The following is a 21,452-nucleotide window of genomic DNA, read 5'->3' as shown; positions in this document are numbered from 1 at the left end:
AAAAAAGGGCATGAAGCCATTTGGAGACAGGTGAGGGCGGTCATAAGCAGAGGGAATAATGATTTGATATCCGTCGGCTAAGTGATAGGTGAATTCCATTTAGTTAATCTCATCATCATTGAATTTAGACTTGATTGAGGTATACCATAGTCTAGGATGGCCGAAGGTGGGGAGGAGAAATTATCATCGAAATTCGAATAAAGGATAGAAAGTTAAGGTTGAAATGAAGAAACCAACTAAGCCTAAGCTTAATCAAAGTAAAACATAAAAAAAATTAAATCAACGTTTAATAATTATTTCAAAAGTGGTAAAAGATAAAATTGTTATCTTAATGATACCTTTAGAGTAACTCCATATATTTTGAAGGGAGTAAATTATGAAAATTTATTCCGTATTAGTCAAATAATCTTTCTAGATGGGATATGAGATCATTTAAATAGTATTTATCTCTATTGAAAATCAAATTATATTTATCAAACAAATTTGAACTCGGTGTCACTTGGATCGTTCCCGATCCTTAAAACAGGGACTAATCAGATTTCCCTCTCCTCTCCTATCAACGGTCGTTAACAGGGCGTAGGGGAGTCGAGAACTGGAGGCAGAATAACTATTCGACCCAACAGTTAACAAGGCGTAGGGTTTTTTTCTCGCATCTCCGATCTGCTCCTGCCGCTTCTTCTCCATGTCACGACGCATCATCCGGCAGCAGTCGCTCCTCGCGGCGGTCCCCTACCTTCTCCGACATCAGCAGATGCGGTGGGCTCACGGCCGCCTTTCTCCTCGCGGCTCCTCTTCTCGCGGCCCCTCGCTGCCAAACAAGAAAACGGAGGGCAAATCGGAGTGGTGGACGGTGGACGGTGAGATGCATGAGGTCGGCGAGCACGTTCCCCGCAGGGAGCGATTTGTCATCCCCAGAGACAACCTCCCCAACAAACGCCGCAAGCAGATGCGCGAGCAGTTCATGCGCAGCACCCGCCTCGTTCTCAAAGACACGGTAACATTTTTCCTTCCGAGAAAATAATTGGTAGGAATCCGCATCCTATCTGGAGAAAAGGATGTGAGAATAAGAGGATGGGATGATCACTTCAAGGGGGTCGAACCTCCAATGATCAAACTGATATGATTAATTAATTGTATTAATTATCTCAAAACGATACGATCTCAAATAGACATTTTCAAATAACCCAAAAAAATATTATCCTTTAGAAATGGCTATTAGCTCTGTTATTAATTTCCTCTTTCAAAATATTGTAATTTAGAATAGGTCATTATTACTTACCCTGTTAAAATATTAGAGTATGTTATATTATTTATTAATAGTTTTTATATTGACAAGGCAAAATTGTATGCATATATATGGAGATATTATGTAATCTTTTGATATAAGCAATAAAGTGATTCAATTAAATAATCAAATTACTTTGATTATTAAAGATTGATCCCCTAGAAGTGATCATTATTGGAGGTCGGTCCTTCGAAGTGATCATCCCATCCTCTTTCTCTAATTCCCTATGAGATAGGACATGAGTTCCTATGAACTTGGTATGGGTTCTTTATCATCGCCAATTTATTATATTCCTTGGAGTTGAGCCTAAGTCTCCCAGTTACAATTTTATTTGAAAAAGTTTTCTTTGTATTTTTTTTTCTTATTTGGTTATTTCTATTATATTTTTTTGTTTGTTTATTCCTATTAGAAGAACAAAAAAATATTCAAAACAGCAACAAATGCTTGGTCAATTTTAACACAATGGTAGGAAGATTTCATATTATGACAAATTGGAGATCCTATGAAAATGAATTCCCTTGTTGGAGAAGCAGAGACCTTGCTAGATGGATTTCAAACACCGAAAGATTTTTTATTCTACACGACACAACAGATAATTCCAAGGTGGAGATAGTTTCTCTACATTTGGAAGGGGGGACTCATTGATGGTATCAATTATTTTAGTCATGCCTTAGTTCTGCATCATGGGAAGAGTTTGTAGATGATCTTTTCATCTATTTCACCGCTCAAGAGTATGAGAATGCAGATGATGTGTTATCCAAAAGTCAACTGACCACGACAATAGCAGAATATCATAATCATTTTCTTTAACTCTTTAACCAAACTCGTGATTGGTCAGACTGAAAATTATTGAACACTTTTATTGAAAGACTTCATCCTAAGATCCAAAAGAGGTTAAGACATACTACCCTTGCACTGTAAAAGTTGCATTATATTTCACACAATTGGAAGAAGAGAAGATCTTTGAAAAAGAAAGGAGAAATAACAAAGTTGCGAGCAATCCACTGTCTGAAATAATTTATGATAATACAATGAAGTCTGAATTGCAATTGGAACAAATAATAATGAAAGAGATAAAGCAAAAGAACGAACAACAAGATAGTTATAATGACCGTTTACATGAGGAGTTAAAACTTTGATAGTGATAAGAAGAATTCATCGTTGTGACACCCATATTCAAGTCATTGCAAGTTCAACAATCTCTACTTCCATTGTTCAAGAGAACAAAGAAATAAGACATTGTCATCATCAACAACATCAAACATTGCATGACATATTCTTTCGCCATAACTTGATGAGGACTTGACGTAATACTAAGCAAAGGAAAATAAAGTATTGACATGCTCGTAAACCTTCAATGAAGACCCAACATAATAAAACTCATCATCAAAGAAAAGTTTTGGGCTCGAGAAAGATTCATAAAAGATTATTTGTCTATCATAACTTCATCAAAAGGAGGTTTTAAGTGGTCCACAATAAGAAAATATTTTATGCAAATTATCAAAAGCAAAAAGTAGAAAAAGATCAAACTTGAGTACAAGGTTTATCTGAAGGATAGTGGAATGACACGATCCTCAAATAGACATATTCAAATAACCCCTTGAAAATATTATCCTTTAGAATAGGCTATTAGATTTGTTATTAGTTTCCTCTTTCAAAATATTATAATTTAGAATAGTTCCTTAGATTCATTATTATTTATCCTTTCAAAATATTTGAATAGGTCATTATATTTATTAATACTTTTATATTTACAAGACATTATTGTATGCCTATATATAGATACATTATGTAATCTTTTGAGATAAGCAATTTGATTATTAGAGGTTGATTCCCTTGAAGTGATCATTATTGGAGGTATATACTCTCGAAGTGATCATCCCATCCCCTTTCTCCAATTTCCTACGAGATAGGACACAAGTTTCTATCATACATAATGTCTCTTTATATAGATTATAGGCATGTAAGAATGCCTTGTCAATACAAAATTAATAATACTTCTAACAACTTGCTCTAATAAAAAGAAAAATTAATAATACCAAATCAAATGACTTATTCTAATAAAAAGAGAAAAACTAATAATCTATTCTAATAGAAAAGAGAAAATTAATTCTAATGACTTATTATAGAAGATAATATGTCGAAGGTGTTGGTTGAATATTTTTATTTGGGGTTCATATCATTCTAGTGTCCTTCAAAACAACCTTGTCTTCAAGGTTGATCTTTTTCGTCTTTTTCTTTCGATGATTTGCATAAAATGCCTTTTTATGGTGCACAAATTGAGATTTCCTTTTGAAGAAGACAAATGACCTTTTATGATTCTTTCTAAAATTCAAAAAATTCCTTTGATAATGAAGTGTATTGTGTTAGGTCTTCGTTGAAAGTTTATGAGCATGCCAATATTTTCGTTTCCTTTGCTTAGCATTGTGTCAAGTCCTCATCGAGTCATGATGAAAGAATGTTCCATGTCATATCTGATGTTGTTAATGATAGGGAGGTATTTATTGCTTTGTTCTCTTGAATGATGGAAGTAGAGATTGTTGGAGATGCAATGACTTCAATTATATATGTTGCAATGATGGTGATAGTTGAATTCTTTTTATCACTATCAAAGTTTAGATTTTCATATGAATCACCTTTATACCTATCTTGTTGTGGAGGTTGTAACCCTTCTAAGGCATGACTTGATTTTGCCATAGTGTCATCTTGTACTTCATTGGCACTTTCTTTTATGCCACCTCCATTGAGATCATCTTCTTCCTTTGAGTCCTCTATTGGTTCAACCATTAATATTCTCTTTTGCGTACATTGAGGACTTCGGTGCCACTTATTATTTCTTCGCGTTTCCTCATTGATTTTCTCTTCTTGCAATCATGCAAAGGATAATGCAACTTTTACAGTACGAGGATAGTACATTTTAACCTCTTGTTGGTTGTAAGGATGAAGTCCTTCAATAAAAGTGTTTAACAATTTTCTCTTTGACTAATGATGAATTTGGTTAAAGAGTTGGAGAAAACGACTATGATATTATGTTATGTTGAATTTTGGATAACTCCTCATCCGCATTGTCATATGCATTGTCATACTCTTGAGGTGTGAGACAAGTGAGAAAACATCTACAAACTCCTCCCATGTTGCAGATCCATGATAGAACTTGAATAATTGATACCATCGGAGAGCCTCCCCTTCCAAATTCAAAGATGCTAACTCCACCTGGGAATCATTTGGCGTGTCGTGTAGGAGAAAAAATCTTTCGGCTTCCGAAATAAATCCAATAGGATCTCTACTTCTCCAATAAGGGAATTCACCTTTTGTCTCATAGGACCTCCAATGTGTACTATACGAAATCTTCCAATAAGCATTTTTTTGAATAATATTTTTTTCAAATAGAAATAAAAAAATTATAATAGAAATAAAAAAATAATAAAAAAAATGCAAAGCAAGCCTTTTCAAATAAAATTGTAAGTGGGAGATTTAGGCTCATGTTGTTGATGACTCCAAGGAATATAATGAATTGACGATGGTAAAGAACCTCGCTCTTATACCAAGTTGGTAGGATCCTGCATCCTATCTCGTAAGGAGTCGAAGAAAAGGATGAGAATAAGAGAATGGGATGATCACTTCAAGGGAATCGACCTCCAATAATCAATTGATTTGATTAATTAATCGTATTATTTGTCTCAAAAGGGTGTAAGAATGCCTTGTCAGTACAAAATTAATAATAATTCTAATGACTTATTCCAATAGAAAAGAAAATTAATAATACCAAATCAAATGACTTATTCCAATAAAACGAGAAAAATTAATAACCTATTCTAATAGAAAAGAGAAAATTAAGTTTAATCTTATTCTAAAAGATAATATGTCAAATGTGTTGTTTGAATATTTTTATTTGTGAACCGTATTAATACTTTTAAAAAAATGAAGGAAAATGGATGATCACTTCGAGGGATCTACCTCTAATAGCCAAAGACCTTTGATTTATTAACTTGGTTGCTTAATGTCAAAGGGCTACATAATGCCTTTATTTATAGACATATAAAAATATTTTATCAACAATAAAAGTACTAATTCTCTGTAATAATAAGTCTTATAACTAATGAAAGGAAATCATGAAATTTACTTATTCAACTACATGACCTATGAAATAATTTCAATTGAAGGATTAATTTGGATGAATCTTTTTTGGGATTGTATCATTCTGCTATCCTTCATAACAATCATGTTCTCAAGGATAATCATTTTTTATTGTAGATCAATTGAGGCCTTCTTTTGATAAAGTTATGACAGACAAGTATCCTTCTATGATTCTTCCTTGAGCCCATATGGTTTTGCCTAAAATTCTTTGGATGATGAGGTATATTGTATTGGGCCTTCCCGAGGAGTTATGAAGTATCTTTTGCATTAATTTTTCCTTCACTTTATCTTGCATCGAGTCATTGTTAAGGTAGGACAAAAGAACATTCCACATCATACCTTTATTGAGTGGTGACTAATGCGTTGAGATGTCTTACGGTATGATTTCTTTGAGTAGAAATGAGTTTGGTAGCATCGCTCCAAGGCACTAAGTCTTCTTTTTTGGATGTAGCAATTCATGGTTGTCGCCGAACCTTTTGGAATATTGGAAGAAATTACATTTGATGTACTCATTAAAGTGGATGTGTAACCCCATTGTGAATTTTAGACAAGGTGTTGTTCCTTGCTTTTCTTGAATGATGGAAGTAGAGATTATTATAGATGATAGAAGCTCATGAAAAGACTTTAATGTAACGACTTTAAATACACGTGTTGCTATAATTGTGATAGATGAATTCTTTTGACCACTATCAAAGCTTAAATCCCCATATGGATCACCCTTATAGTTATATTGTCGACGTTGTTCCTTTATCTCATCTGTTAGTATTTTTTTATTATACTTAAAAATTGCATTACCATGAATTAGTTTGGGCAATTGATCACTCACAATTTTCTTATTTCTGTATCTTTTTTTATATTTCTTTTCTTCTTGTAGTCGTGCAAAGGATAATGTAACTTTTATGGTGCAAAGACGGTATATCTTAACCTCTTTTTAAATGTCAAGATGAAGTCCTTCAGTAATTCTCTCTTTGACCAACCACTAGTTTAGTTAAAGAGTTGAAGAAACTGATTATGGTACTCTTCTACTTCTACTTCTACTTCTACTTCTACTTCTACTTCTACTTCTACGGATGTGATTTGTTGAATTTTATATAATTACTTATCTCCATTCTCACATTGGAGGGATAACACGGTACACGGGTGAGAAGATATCTATAAATTTCTCCCATGATGCATACAAATCACATGGCATGGCATGACATGACTCAAATGATTGATATTACCACGGAGCTTCTCCTTTGAGGTGCAAAGAAGTTATCTCTACCTAGTCCTTTGTCTAGGAGAAGAAATTGTTCTAACTCTCGAAATCCATTTAGTAAAATCTTTGGAATTCTTCTTGTGTCCGGTAGTATCTTCTGTTTGCTGCTTTATAAAATCTTGCTGCCATCATGTTAGAATTGACCAAGGGCATTTTTTAGAATAATATTTTCTTGTTCTTTTAATAGAAATAAATAAATAAAGAAATTATAAGGATGTTTTTTTTGGAATAAAATTGTAATTGTAAAAGTATAAGGACGCTTTTTTGGGGAGATTAAGGCTCGATTTGTTGGTAACTACAATCCTATCAATGGATATATCACTAGTGTTGTAGAATGATAATAATGATTGTATTAGGGATGGGTAATGGTGGGGTGTTTGCAGTGTTAGAAAGAGTATGCCATAGCAGATGTTGTAGCTTAGAGAAATGGTGGCGATGCTGATGGTGGAGGGTTTATAATGTAAGGGTACTTGATGGTAGTGATGAACCTTTGATACCAAGTTGATAGGAACTTTGCGTCTTATATCATAAGAAATTAGGGAAAAGATTGGATGACTTTCAAATGAAAAAACTATTATTTTATTATTTTACTTAATACAAAGAGATCCCTATTCCTTGTGTGATAATGTATGGGATATCCAAGATGATGCCTTGTATACAAGAAATTATTTATCCTAGAGAAACTAATGGAAAATAATTTATTTTAGAGAAGATCAAAAACTAATTTTGAATTGAACAAGTAATTTGATTGGATCTTTTATCCCATTTACGTATGTTTCATAGCTTGTTGGCACCTGCATGAGTGGTTGCTCTAGCGGATGCAAAATATCTAGTTGCATGCCTGACCTCCTCATGCAAAGAGTCGCTGCGCTAGGACAAATGCTCCCCATGATTTATCCCCTTCCAGAGAGTGTTGGGCTGTCCTGGAGGGGCTGCTAAGGTGATAGTTTCACCTTTTTTGCTCCAATATAGCTTGTAAAACATAATAATTGATGTTGCCTAATTTCAACAATGCAAAAACAAAATTTTGAAATTTCTAGGCTTTAAAAAAGATGTCACTTATTATAATATGACACTATCGTGTACAAGTTTGTGTGCCGACATCTTAATGTGTATAATGTTTATTTTCAAAATTCATATTATTTTTCTTGACAGTTGTTATCTTAATTTTTTTAAGTCAGTCACTTGCGAACTATTTTGTGGTCATAAGCTTTCACTAAATTATGAACTTTGTAATTGTTGTTATTATAAATCATTGCTTGCATTAATACTAACTTTCCAGTGCTTGAATTTGAATAAAATGGTGTATACTTTTGCCTAATTAAGTGTTTGGTATCTATCCTATCAGCAAACAGAGAATACTCATCTAAGGTATAATAATGAAGGTTGAAAGTTCTGTAAACTTACAGGAGCATGAGCCTTGGTGTAAAAAATATATGGAGTTATATCAAGAGCTTAGGGAGAATTGGGAAAGGCTTTACTGGGATGAAGGATATTCAAAAAAGATTGCTCAAGATCATGCCAATTATGAATCTGCTGAGGATGATGACTTGGACTTTTCACCATACAGGTCTAGCCATGTCTATTAAGGAATTTATTTTGTCACATAAAACCTATGATGAGATCCATGAAATTTAGTTGAGAATTGCATAAGTTTATTATAGCCTTTAGTCATTTGGAAATGTTTAATCAATGAAAATGAAAGGAATATGTTAAGATTTTATTTCAAATTACAATAATCATATTAAGATTTATTTCAAATCACAAGAATCACATTTGCTTTCATCACAGTCAAGGATCGTATATTATGCCATGAACTTACAGGCAGTGTTTACACTGTCCACTTTTATCAATTCTGTGTCCGACTGTTGTCTCCCATTTTCCATATTGGTACCAGGCCATGTAGTTATACATTTTAATGATTGATTGCTGCTTGCGTTTATATTCTCAGAAATTATTTGAAGAGTGTGGATAACAATGTTCTTTGTTCTTTTCTCGTTTATTGTTATCATGTTTTGTATTGCATTTTCAGTTGAGGCTTTTACCAAATAGTTTACTCCCTAATTTCCTAAGACATAAATAATAAAAGCATTCCAACAACTATTCCAATTAACATAGGCTCTCACTTTTTTCAGGAGAAGACAATCATATGCTGAGCTAAAGGTAGTATGGTTAACTTTTGAAAGTATACTGCTTCATACACCTTGTTATATTTTTGTTTTATGCACACTCATTGGCATTGTGCTTAGTTCTTGTCATTATTTCTTAATTATTCTATTCCACTTCTAATTGACATAGAAAATGTATTAATTTATGTTGGCTTGAACATTCCCCGAATATTCATACTTGAATTTCATATCAAAATTATGGCATAGAATTTATCATGCATTGATGACCTCTTTTATGATTTTGAGTAACCTGTAAAACACTAAACCTAAAATAGGTGGATTAGACCTATTGAAGATTGTTGGACTGGAAAAGTTGAAAATACAAATTTTGTACATCTCTTGCACATGCACAAGCCCAAATAAATGTGTAGCAATCATAAAGATATAAAATATGTAGTGGAAATAAATACAAACAATGCTAACAACATATTTAATGTGGTTCAGACTGCCAACCCTACTTCATGGCTTATTGACTCACTAGATGAGTCACTCCATGCAAAAATCTACTCCTTTAAGAGGGAGAGAAACCTCTTATAGAAATCTTTATTTACAGACAAAATCTATTCATAGAATGTGGGTGATATTATCAAATTCCCGTTGCCCCTCCTTCTATAACTTTGGAACCAATTTTGGATAACTCCACAGAATTGTTTGTTTGAATCTAATTGACTCAACTTTCCTTCAGTTGAATGAATTGCTAATCACAAAAATCTTATTGCTCTAACAATGACTATTTTTCAATTGACTCAATCAACTAGCCTTCAGTTGGCTCAAATTTATTGTAGTCGATTCAATTGGAAAAAATCACGTGCTTATCCGCTAATGGATATCAACTTTAGTTGACTCAAATTGACTTTGTCTATTCAAATATAAGCTAGTTGACTCAATAGTTGATTAAATTAGTCATTACAATGAACTTATCCGTCCAATGAATACTTTTGAGTCAACTCAAGGACTTTTTAATTGACTTAATTTAAACGGAAAATAACCTTATCTTGAATAGAGAACTTGCAATCAACTCAACAGCTGACTCAACACTCTAGTTGATTATACTATCATTAGTCAACTCAATTTGCTGGAGAATCTAAATTTTTCTCATTTTATGCTTTGTAAGTTCATGCACTGCCTGGATATTGAGCTCAATTTAGGAACTCATACTCTCCATAAGACAAACTAGGTAGCCCTTATCTAGTTACTGACATTATCCCCAATGTTTCCCAAAAGCGTGAACCTAGATTACAAGTCACTCATAATCTCTCACCTTTCGTAATCTTCCATATCTTCCTTTGTTGCATCTTTATGTTGCCCAAGAGTCCACCACTTGTCAAGTCCTTAGGTCTTTGGATTCACCAATCCCTCTAAGTTTCTTCACACGTCATCATTTGCTAGCTCACCTATGTAGTCTACCCCTTTGTAGGCTTCCCAAGAATTTGCATCAATGTTAGGTCCTTAGTGCTTCAGACACATTCACATGCCATCCTTTGTTAGGTCACCTACGATGCTCTCCTCGTTCTAGGCCATCAAAGCTCTTGAATAACTAATGGCATATGCTGTTCATCCTAAAGTACACCTTACTAAGATTTTTTCAGTCCCTCGGCTAGCCCATATGATCCTTCGTAGCTAAACTTTGAGACCACTTTGTACTAAACCTTCAAGCCATCAGGTCAAGTCGGGCGTGTCAAGTCATTCATGTACAAGCTGCCAAAGTTGTTACACAAGCACTTGGGGCACGATTGTGCCAACAAGACATACTACTTATTTCTTCGATTAATTAGTTAGGCTTATGGTTTACTGTGCTAGGTAATATCGTCAAAACTTGCCATTTAGGTAAATAATTGAAACTTGATATTGATCAACACATGGAATCTCTCCATCTGTGTATTAATGAGATTTGTGTTGTGTTGACAATTCACATGCCTTTGTATGATATAGCACATTAAGAAGAATTGAAGTAATGAAAATTTGCATCTTGTGTCAGTAATGTACTTGGGACAAATTTTTTGATGAAATGATACTTTAATTTCGCTCTTAGGTATGTAACTTACTTTTATTCTTTCTGTTTTACTTTTGTTTTTCTTCCCTCCATCTCTAATTCACCATCAACATCATGTGTCAGTGATTTGATACAGTGCTCAAACTGTTCCATTTCGGATAAGAACTGAAACTCTGACACAATTCAAAATTTTGAACCTTCATAAAATTAAAATAAATATTGCCTTATTAATTTCTATAATGCATGTTTATAATAATTTGTAACCTATTTCATTGTAAATGCTAATACTAATAACTTTTAATTGGTAGAAATTTATATTTAGATGGAATTAAGTTTGAAACCATACCGGCACAACTCAACAAGGTAGCAAAATTGTACCATTCCAGTCAAATAACGAAACTCATGCACGGTTTGATCAAGATTCGAAACCTTGATTAAGCCTAAAGACTTTATATATGTATTCTATCCCAAGGAGGGATAAGATAATACTAACCCTATCTCTCTAACTTGGTAAGAGAGTTAAGCTTTTCCTCTCTCTAACATGATCCCCATCCTCTTTTTCGTCACTAGACCTCTGCAATCCCTCATATAGATGTGTTTTATCTCAAAACTGGACCATATTTATCAAAGATTATATTTACAGATACATGGGTCAATTCTATTTTAATCAGGCTTTGGAGGAGAGCTATTTCCTAATATTCCAAGAGGAGAAATTATATAGAACCTGAGAAAATGATCAAGGTTCTCTTGTAAAGTCATCGTAGCAGGCTAATCATAACATTTGAGTCGTCTTACATGAATCTTAAACCATAAAAAATGAGCAAATTCATGACCACATTTACATATGTTTTGGGGGTGTGGACCCTGACATTGATTTTTCATATATCCATTGCCACTAACCATTCTTGATTTCTCCATCTGAAACATTTTTCATTTCACATGCCCCTGTAAGATGCCTTCCTATATGATCTATTTTAATATTGTGAATCACTATCCTTATTGATGTCAGCTTTCAGTTTGTTGCTTTGGAGCTATGGAATATCATTTGTCATTAATAAAATGTTCCTGAGGTTATCTCATAATTATACATAGATAATACTTCTAGCACTATTAGGTGTCTTTTAGTAATATATCAATCAATATGGAAATGTAATCTGAGATTGACCCGAGGGCCAGTGAACAAACATTTTATTTAAGAAAATAGTGTGCTGTCTTATTATTGGTCGAAGTATTTTGTGCAAACAATGGCTATACATCCTTTTGTAGTTTAGACAAGATTGCCAATTCTTTGTACCACTGTTTAACATGAATTGCTCTATGTTTCTTCGTAAAAATATTTTCTCTGATTTTAATGCTTCATATTTCATTTTTTTTTAGCAGATCCACTGAGCATATTTTAGATATTGAAAACCTTGAAGTATGTTCATTGATGCTATTATAGATAAAAACATATCCACATCCCTTTACGACTTTCCTTAATTATTAGTATGTGATGGATTCAACGAGCGGTTATCTTTGAATTGGAAATCTGATTGATTAGATCTAGTTGTTCTTTGCATCCTAGGATAGTGATTTTCCATTATATTGTGGCTAAACAAAGTTATTCTGCAGGAAGAAGGTCATAGTGGTATTGAAATATCACAAAGGATTCGTCAAGTACGAGATAGATTTGAATATGAGAGAGAAAGAAGAATCACGGACAGAGGTTTGCAATTTTTCTTTGTTTCTTTCTTTTTAAAAATCAATTTAGGCGACCAACTTAACTTAAGTAATTTAAGTAGGTCAAATGAGTATAAAAATTAAAATTTTTATCGTAGAATTCAAACTTTAGAAATAAAATAAACTTTAAATGGGATGCACAATGACAAAGCCATTGGACTAGATGATATTCCAATAGAGGTATGAAAGTGCCTAGGGAAACAAGGTATTAAATGACTTATAAAATTATTTAACATGATATTGAAAACGATAAAAAATGTCTAATCAATGGAGGATAAGTACTCTAGTTCCCTTATATAAGAATTAGAGAGACGTACAAAATTATGCAAACTATAGGGGTATTAAACTAATGAGTCATACCATGAAACTTTAGGAAAAATTAATAGAAAAAAGATTAAGGAAGGAGACCACCGAAAATCAATTTGGGTTTATACCTGGAAGGTCGACAATAGAAGCTATAGATCTTCTTAGACAACTAATTGAAAAATATCGGGAGCAAAACAAGATCTACACATGATATTCATTGACTTAGAAAAAGCTTATGCTAGAGTCCTAAGAGAAATTATATGGAGAATTCTAGAAAAGAGAGATGTTAGCGTAACATATATTGAACTAATTAAGGATATGTACGAGGATATAACAACTAGAGTAAAGACTTCATGCGGAGTAACTGAAGTATTTCCAATAAAGATAGAGTTACATCAAGATCAACTCTAAGCATTTCCAATTATGGACGAACTCACTACACACGTTCAAGACATAGTATCATGGTGCATGTTGTTTGCATATAATATTGTTTTGATAGATGAAATACATGAATGAGTAAATGTTAAATTAAAATCTTGTCGGGAAATACTATAAAAGAAAGGTTTTAAGTTTAGTAGAATAAAGACATAATATATGAAATTTAAGTTTAACAATATTAGGCTCAATGAGACAATTGTTAAGATAGGAGAGGTTTAAATATTTAGGATCATTTTTACAAAACGATGGAGGGATTGAGAGAGATGTCTTATATAGAATACAAGCAGGATGGTTGAAATGGAGGAGAGCGTTGAGTGTTTTATGTGATCGTAAAGTACCTCTAAAACTTATAAAACTGCAGTTAGACCTGTTATGTTATATGAAGTTGAATGTTGGGCTATGACTTGAACACATGAGCAGAAGATGAGAGTTGCAAAGATAAGGATGTTAAGGTGGATGTGTGGGCATATGAGGATGGAAAGAATAAGAAATGAGAGCATTAGAGAGAATGTCGGAGTTGCATCTATTGAAGGAAAATTCTGAGAGACACGTTTAAGATGATACAAACATGTACTTAGACAATCAATAAATGCTTCAGTTAGACGAAGTGAAATTATGATAAACACATATTAAACGAGGAAGAGGAAGACCAAAAAAGACTTGGTTAGCAATAATAAAATAAGATAAAATTTATTTAAGTATAGATGATGATTAATACGATAAAGAGAGAGGAGGGGTATTTTGGGGGCTTCTGGACGGGATCAATGATATAGTAGGAGATAGAGTTTAATGACGTAAAATGATCCACATAGGCGACTTCACCTAGTAGTAGGATAGGACTTGATTGTTGTTATTGTGTTCTTTCTTTCTAAAGGTCGGTCTTTTGTGCATCTTATTTTTTGTTCTATCATGTTTATCTATGAATAAATGGAGTTACTAGGATTTATGTTTATATTCTAACTTTTGGTCTCCTTGACTTCTTATAGCCTTGAGGAAGTCAAGAAAATTGGAGGTATAATCAATTGATTGGGGTTGTTATTATCTTAGATCTCCATTTTAAAATTCTCTTAGTTTACTTCTCATCTTACATGAGAATATACATGAATCTTGATTAAGACATAAGGATGGGCATTTTGACTTTTACATTTGCACAATTCATTGTTGGCAAACTTAATTGATTCCTTCACAAATCAGCCGAGTTGGATTGGCTTTGGCTGATTTGATTTTTGTTGATTTCTTGGTTCTTAAGTGTTGAAAAATCAATCTTAAATTGCTAAAGTTATAAAGAAATTGATGAAATCAAGCAAAATTTAAAAATGTTAGGTGATGAGATGAATAACATTGTCAATTTTGTTAATACACATGGGAATCATACATTATGATGACATGGTTTAAAATCTCGACTTATATCGGAGTTTCAGTTTATTATTGGAACAATAAGATTTTGATACTAATATCGTGCTGTGTTGATATAGTTTTAGTATTTTTTAAATATAAAACATATTAATTTAAAATAAAATTTAACCTAAATATAAAAAAATAATAAATTTTTTTAATAAAAGATACGAGATTGGGGCCTTATATGGTAAATAAATAAATAAATAATTTATTATATATTTTTGAGCCGTTTGTTTTGCTAGCCGTCTAGTAGATTGCAATGGTAAAGTTGTGTGACCTAGAGGTCACGAGTTTGGAAATAATCTCGTATAAAGTTGGGTAAGGTTACATACAATAGACCGTTCCCCGTAATCTCGCATTGGCAAGAGATTTATGCATAGGGTTGCCCTTTGTGTGTGTGTGTGTGTATAAATTTAATTGGATAGATTTATTAGTGTTTGATTAAGCCTTTTTAGATTATCTCTATTTATAATTAAGAGTTGATTGAAATTATTAAACCGACTTTATCTAGTGGGATAAAACTTGGTTATTGGTTATTAAGCCCACGGGACGTCTCGCGTCCTCGTCGCGACCCTTGTGGAGGTTGCCACGGGGTCGCAGAGGTGCCACAAGATCCGCCGCATGATCGCGGAGGCTCTACGATCCCGTGGCTAGTGCCGAGCGATGGGTAGAATGATAAATTTCGTCCGTTTCACTTGGTACGAAATTTAAACCATGGATGATGACGTCCTTATGGGAGGTTAAAGTGTTGAGAACGATAAGTTGACCATGAATATGTTTTTTTTTACTATGTGGATTAGGAGTGCTTGAGTTTTATCGGCATGCAATGTGTTACTTACACATTTTCTTTGAGAAAAACAGGTGTTGGCTAATGATTCTTCCCTTATAGTTAGGTCTAACTATGTAGTTTGATGGATGGACAATGCAATTAATTGTCGACTAGATAATATTCCGATAGAGGTATGAAAATGCTTAGGGAAACAAGGTATTGAATAACTTATAAAATTATTTAATATGATATTGAAAATGAAAAAAATACTTAGACAACTAATTGAAAAATATCGGGAGCAAAAACAAGATCTACGCATGACATTCATTGACTTAGAAAAAACTTATGATAGAGTCCAAGAGAAATTAAATAGAGAATTCTAGAAAAGAGAGGTGTTAACGTAACATATATTAAACTAATTAAGGATATGCATGAGGATGTAACGATCAGAGGGAAGACTTTAGGCAGAGTAACTGAAGCATTTCTAATAAAGATAGGGTTATATCAAGGATTAATTCTAAGTCTATATCTTTTTATACTAATTATGGACGAACTTACCGCATACATTTAAGACATAGGACAGTGATGCATGTTGTTTGCAAATGATATTATTTTGGTAGATGAAACACGTGAATAAGTAAATGTTAAACTGGAATTTTGACATGAAACACTAGAAGGGAAATGTTTTAGGTTTAGTAGAATAAAGACAGAATATATTAAATTTAAATTTAGCAATATTAGACGTAATGAGACAATTGTTAAGATAGGAGATTACGTGTTATGAATTGAGAGATTTAAATATTTAGGATCATTTTAACAAAACGATAAAGAGATTGTGAGAGATGACTTATATAGAATACAAGAAGGATGGTTGAAATGGAGGAGAGCGTTAGGTGTTTTATGTGATTGTAAAGTTCCTCTAAAACCGTAGTAGACCTGCTCTGTTATATGGAGTTGAATGTGAGCTATGACTTGAGCACATAAGCAGAAGATGAGAGTTGTAGAGATGAGAATGTTAAGGTGGATGTGTGGACATACGATGATAGACAGAATAAAAAATGAGAGTATTAAAGAGAAAGTCGGAGTTACATCTATTGAAGAAAACTCTGATAGACACGTTTAAGATGGTACGAGCATGTACTTAGACGGTCAATAAATGCCCTAGTTAGGCAATGTGAAATTATGACAAACACGCACATCAAACGAGGAAGACTAAAAAAGACTTAGTTAGTAACAATAAAATAAGGTAACATTTATTTAAGTATAGATGATGTTATAGTAGTGGATAGAGTTCAATGACGTAAAAGGATCCATATAGACGACCATACATAGTAGGATAAGATTTGGTTGTTGTTGTTGTTATATTATTTATATTTGTTTATTTGCATCGAGTTCGTAGGGCTTATTTCAAAATCTTTGAAATAAAGTGATTAAAATTTGCAATTCAAGAATAAAGCACGGTATAAAGAAGAGCATACCAAGCTTATTTTCACATGACATACTCATTGTTTGCATATTACTCTCTTTCGTTGTGATGACGCTATTAAGACTTCAAAGTAACAATAAGGGTGGATAGAGGTAGAGTTGACAATTATTTTGCTATTGTAAAAAGTATTTGACAATGGAATATGTTATTGTTTATTTCATTTCAATTTCTAATGGAATTAGATATATAATAATTTCTATTTTTACCATCAATATAAGATAAACACTTTGTTATTATGAACATCTTGAATTTTTTAACAAGCCTTATGATTCACTATTGAAAATTCACCAAAGTGGTTTTAGATGCAATTTGACAATCTTAATCAAGAAGGTAGTAACACCATAGATCTTTACTAATGGATCAATTTTAAGTTGTACCTTATCTTTTATGTTCTTATTTGTATCACTATAAGTATTTTATAGGGATATTTATTTGGTTCAATTCAAATTGAGTCAAACAACATTTAATCAAATCAAAAATTTTAAAACTGAGTTGAACCAAGTATGTGAACCAAATTGAACCCAAACCAAAATTTTCATTTGGTTCAGTTTGGTTTGTGCTGATCTAAATTTGTATCTAGGCATTATAATTTTCCAGTTTTATTATTAACTTTTAACTTTATGGGTCATCCTTTGTTTATAAAATGACATGTCAAATTAAATTATCACATTGTAAATAAATTCACAAAAATTTAGTTATTCAGAATAAATCTTGATAACTAATGTGTATTTTGTTCTTCAAAAACATAAAATTTGATTATTTTTTTGTTGATTTGGTTTACAAAGAGTCATATATCCAAAACAAAAAGATTTTGAACTTCGGTCAATCTGAAAGCTAATTTTGGCAAAGAAATGAAATCATATTTTTGATTTAGTTCAATTTCTTTTTGTTTAAATTGAATAATGGAATGATTTGCTTTGTTCCAGCAAATATAACCTTTGTTGCCACTTGTGCCAATTTTTAAATGCAAGTTTAGCTACTTGTGTCCATCTTAAATGCAAGTGTTTGAGATGGACAGGGTGATTAGGGTGTTAGTGGGTGAAAGAGAAGCATAAGGAAGGGGTATGATACTTAAGTGAATTTACTATAAATTAGTGTTGAACTACTCTGCTGATAGTATCCTAGTGGTATTAGTGCAAAAAAGGTTGAGGCAGAAAGAGTTGTATTTATCTTTTAGTGGCCTGGGCGGTAGGCATTGAGAGGAAAAGGATTGATGTTATTAAGTTGAAGAGGAAAAAATGCTATTCAATTAAGAAGTTGTGTATCTCATGTTTTAAAGTGTCAATATGTTTCGATTGCAATGTTGAAACATATCATTTTATATAGACGTGAGCTTCTTGTATAGTGATGCCATTGTTTGAAATCTCGTGTCATTTAAGGTGACGTGGTAAAAAACGAACTGTGTTAATAAGTCACCAAAAATTGTTACTGAATGACACTAATTCTGTGTTATATGTGTTGATCGTGCCAATAAAGTACGCCAACACTTGTTTTGTTATTAGCAAAGTATAATCAATAGTCAAAATACATATGATATTTTATAATTATTTTCCTTAAATTTTAGTTCAAATATTTTTAATTTCTATAAACTTAAATTTGGAAGGAAACAAGCTCAGTGGATGATGTTTTTAGGTTTAGAACTTATTTGAATTCATCACAACATGCTTGGGATAGGAAATCTATATAATATTAGTATATTGTTCGGATTATAAAAGAAAACATATCATATTATATGTTTATTTTATCATTCATTAAGTAATATCTGCTATAATACGCAAGTGGCATATAATACCTAAATTTAGTAATTTACATAACCTAATAAATTTAATAAATTATATTATTATGTTATTACTGTTTAGATCATTATTGAGATATTGCTTATTTTTAATTTATTATTATCTGTATGGTTTAATTTTGAATTAGTAAGACAACTTTAAATCTACAATTAATTGTATAAGTTATACCTTTATTTAATAACTCATGATTTTAATATAATTTATTAACATTCAAGCACTTAGTTAAATTTAACATAAGTTAATTAAGAACTATTCAGTACAAATATTAATTTGATTAACAGATTTTGATTAATAATATAGGTATAAAATTAAATACAAGCATTATTGAGTCATAACAAGTATTCAATGGCGTGGGGGCAATGGTGCAGCGACATAGTGTTTTCTCAGTTTTTCATGCATCTATGAATCGAGTCCCAACTTTAACGAATTAACTGATGAATTTCTCTTAATGAACGGTTAACTTAGAACGCTGTTGATGAGCCACCCGCTGCAAGCGCTTTCTGATTTATTCTGATGGTGGATGGGAAACTTCCTTGAAGCCGGTCATCCACAAGATTAGTTGGTGTAAGTGGAATACCTAGTGCCAACTAAATTTTTTTTTAAAGGTAATTATAAGTTTATGCTTTATAATTAATTGAACTGAAACATAGTTAATCAGTATTAGTTAATTCATAATATTTGTAAAAATAATACTATATACTTTGTAGTCAATTATTAAACCTTTTATAGTTAAATTGAATTAGGACATGTTCTTTAAAATTTATCCGAAATCATCTTGGCATTCTTTGACACTCAATAAAACCATTCAATTCCTACTCTATACTAACTCCATATGGATCGATATTTTAAAACTTGATAGAAGATGAAATAACACATGCATGTGAGTATTATTATATTAGCTATTCTAGAGGTTATTATAATTTCAATTTAAGTCTTGGAATCTGTAAGTTGAAAGTTGTATGAAAGGCGGTTGGGAGGATTCTCAAGATGTGGATTTTGTTTTGTTGCCGTACTAACTATTCCCTTTAAAACAAATGTTTGACAATCTGCATTGTGATTAATAAAGATATTTGTTAGTTATAGAGAAGTTTGTTTTGGATTTTGCATTTAGTTTTGAATCAGAATAGTTGAACTAGTTTAACGAGTAAAACATATTTACAACAGATTCCTCCTACATTCCAACTACTATCTGCTTCATTTCATTCTTCAATTTATAATTATTTATACATTTGAATTCTCCATGTTTCTGGATTCCATATTGTATTATGACTTTGACGCCCTTCTTGACGCATACAGCATTTGCTCCTATGAATACGACGAACACTCCCTATCCTCAAAATCCAAATTCAAGGCCTTATCGTTCTGGAGCCAAGTTCTTCCCCCAGACCTTCAGAGGCTACAAGTGATGCAATTTCGATGGTTGGCCTTGTTCATTTTTTTTTCAAGTTGCAAGTTGTCGATGGCATTGTGGTAATCGTTGTTGCTTCGTCATTCCAGTTCTGATAGAAAAACGTTTACAATTTACTTACCGAAGCTGCCCTTCAATAATTGCCCTGCTTATCACAGAATGTAGTTGCGTCTGGGATTTGGGCTAGGTATATGCGAACCTGTCCAACAGTCAGTATATCAATTCCAACTGTGGAACAGAATAGTCTACGTGGGTGTTTTTTTTGTTATTATGTTTTCCACTTTTGAATCCTCAAGAGGGTACAAGGCTGGTTTATTTACTGAAAATTTGTTTATGAAAAATATTAAATAATTTTCTTGTTTGAATGTGATATTAAAATCTATTAAAATGATTTTTTATTATCTGAGGGAGCTTAACTCGTTTGGCATGACTTGTTTGGTGTATTTAAGGTGAAGTTGTAATAGTTGGAAGAAGACAAGCTGCATCGGTAAAAGAAAGTGGAGGATGACACTTGGAAAGGCAATGAGTTGAGGATTTAATGCATCAGAGACTTATGACCTAATAAAAGATGACATTGTGGGCAAAGGGAAATTAAGCGCATTATAAGAGTCGAGAGATTTATAATTTGGGGTTAAAGTAAATTTTTATTTAAGTGTGGAGTCTGATAAATAAAGGCATTGTTTTATTGTAGTAAATAAGGTTGTAAATGAATTGAATCTTCGTGAACTAGTTTAGTGTTTGATTTGATAAAAAATTTTTTGTCTGTTCAATATATATAAGATCAATTAAATAAATAAGTTTAAACAATTCATTTAACTAAATTAATAAGTTTGAATCCATGTGTTTCGTTTGTTAAAGTTTGTGAATTATATTCATTAACAAATTTTTTATTAATTTATTAAATAAGTAAAGAAATTTTTAAAATTGAACAAGTAAATTTATATTATTAAGTTTAATAACTTTAAAATATAAAAGTTTTAAATAATTAAATAAGTTTGAATTAAGAATTTGATAATATCTAAATTAACAATGTTTAAGTTTAAATTAAGTTAAATATATATATATAAAAAAAATCAAGTTAAGTTTAAATAATTATTTTAACAATTTAATTCATATTTTATGTTCGACTTAGTTTGTTTATCGTCAGGTTAAGTTGAGTGGAAAGATTTCTAGTTAATTGGATTGCTAACGAGTCAACTAAAGATTACAATCGCTGATAATGATTATGTGATCTGTGTTTCAATCGATTAATGAAGGAATTTAGTTGACTAACATTAATTAGAACAATTCA

General features: G+C 32.0%; 1 protein-coding gene across 3 annotated transcripts; it reads left to right on the top strand.

Moving 5' to 3' along the window:
- The first annotated feature begins 554 nt into the window (after positions 1-554).
- On the top strand, positions 555-20,826 carry LOC122041921. 3 transcript variants are annotated; one of them, XM_042601804.1, is made up of 6 exons: positions 555-994; positions 8,090-8,250; positions 8,816-8,843; positions 12,453-12,546; positions 20,050-20,172; positions 20,611-20,826. In XM_042601804.1, exons 1-5 carry the CDS (start codon positions 683-685, stop codon positions 20,157-20,159), a joined length of 705 nt encoding a protein of 234 aa, XP_042457738.1. In that variant the 5' UTR covers positions 555-682; the 3' UTR covers positions 20,160-20,172; positions 20,611-20,826. The 3 variants fall into 3 exon arrangements, 2 of the variants coding, with proteins under 2 accessions (XP_042457738.1, XP_042457737.1); XR_006129123.1 differs by lacking the exon at positions 20,611-20,826 and adding an exon at positions 19,219-19,358 and having other exon boundaries at positions 556-994; positions 20,050-20,526; XM_042601803.1 differs by lacking the exon at positions 20,611-20,826 and having other exon boundaries at positions 20,050-20,526.
- Positions 20,827-21,452: the final 626 nt, after the last annotated feature.

This window comes from Zingiber officinale, chromosome 2A (assembly GCF_018446385.1).
Source record: "Zingiber officinale cultivar Zhangliang chromosome 2A, Zo_v1.1, whole genome shotgun sequence".
Lineage (NCBI taxonomy): Eukaryota > Viridiplantae > Streptophyta > Magnoliopsida > Zingiberales > Zingiberaceae > Zingiber > Zingiber officinale.
Note: the sequence above shows the minus strand (reverse complement) of the source record. Positions and strands in the feature narration are given on the sequence as shown.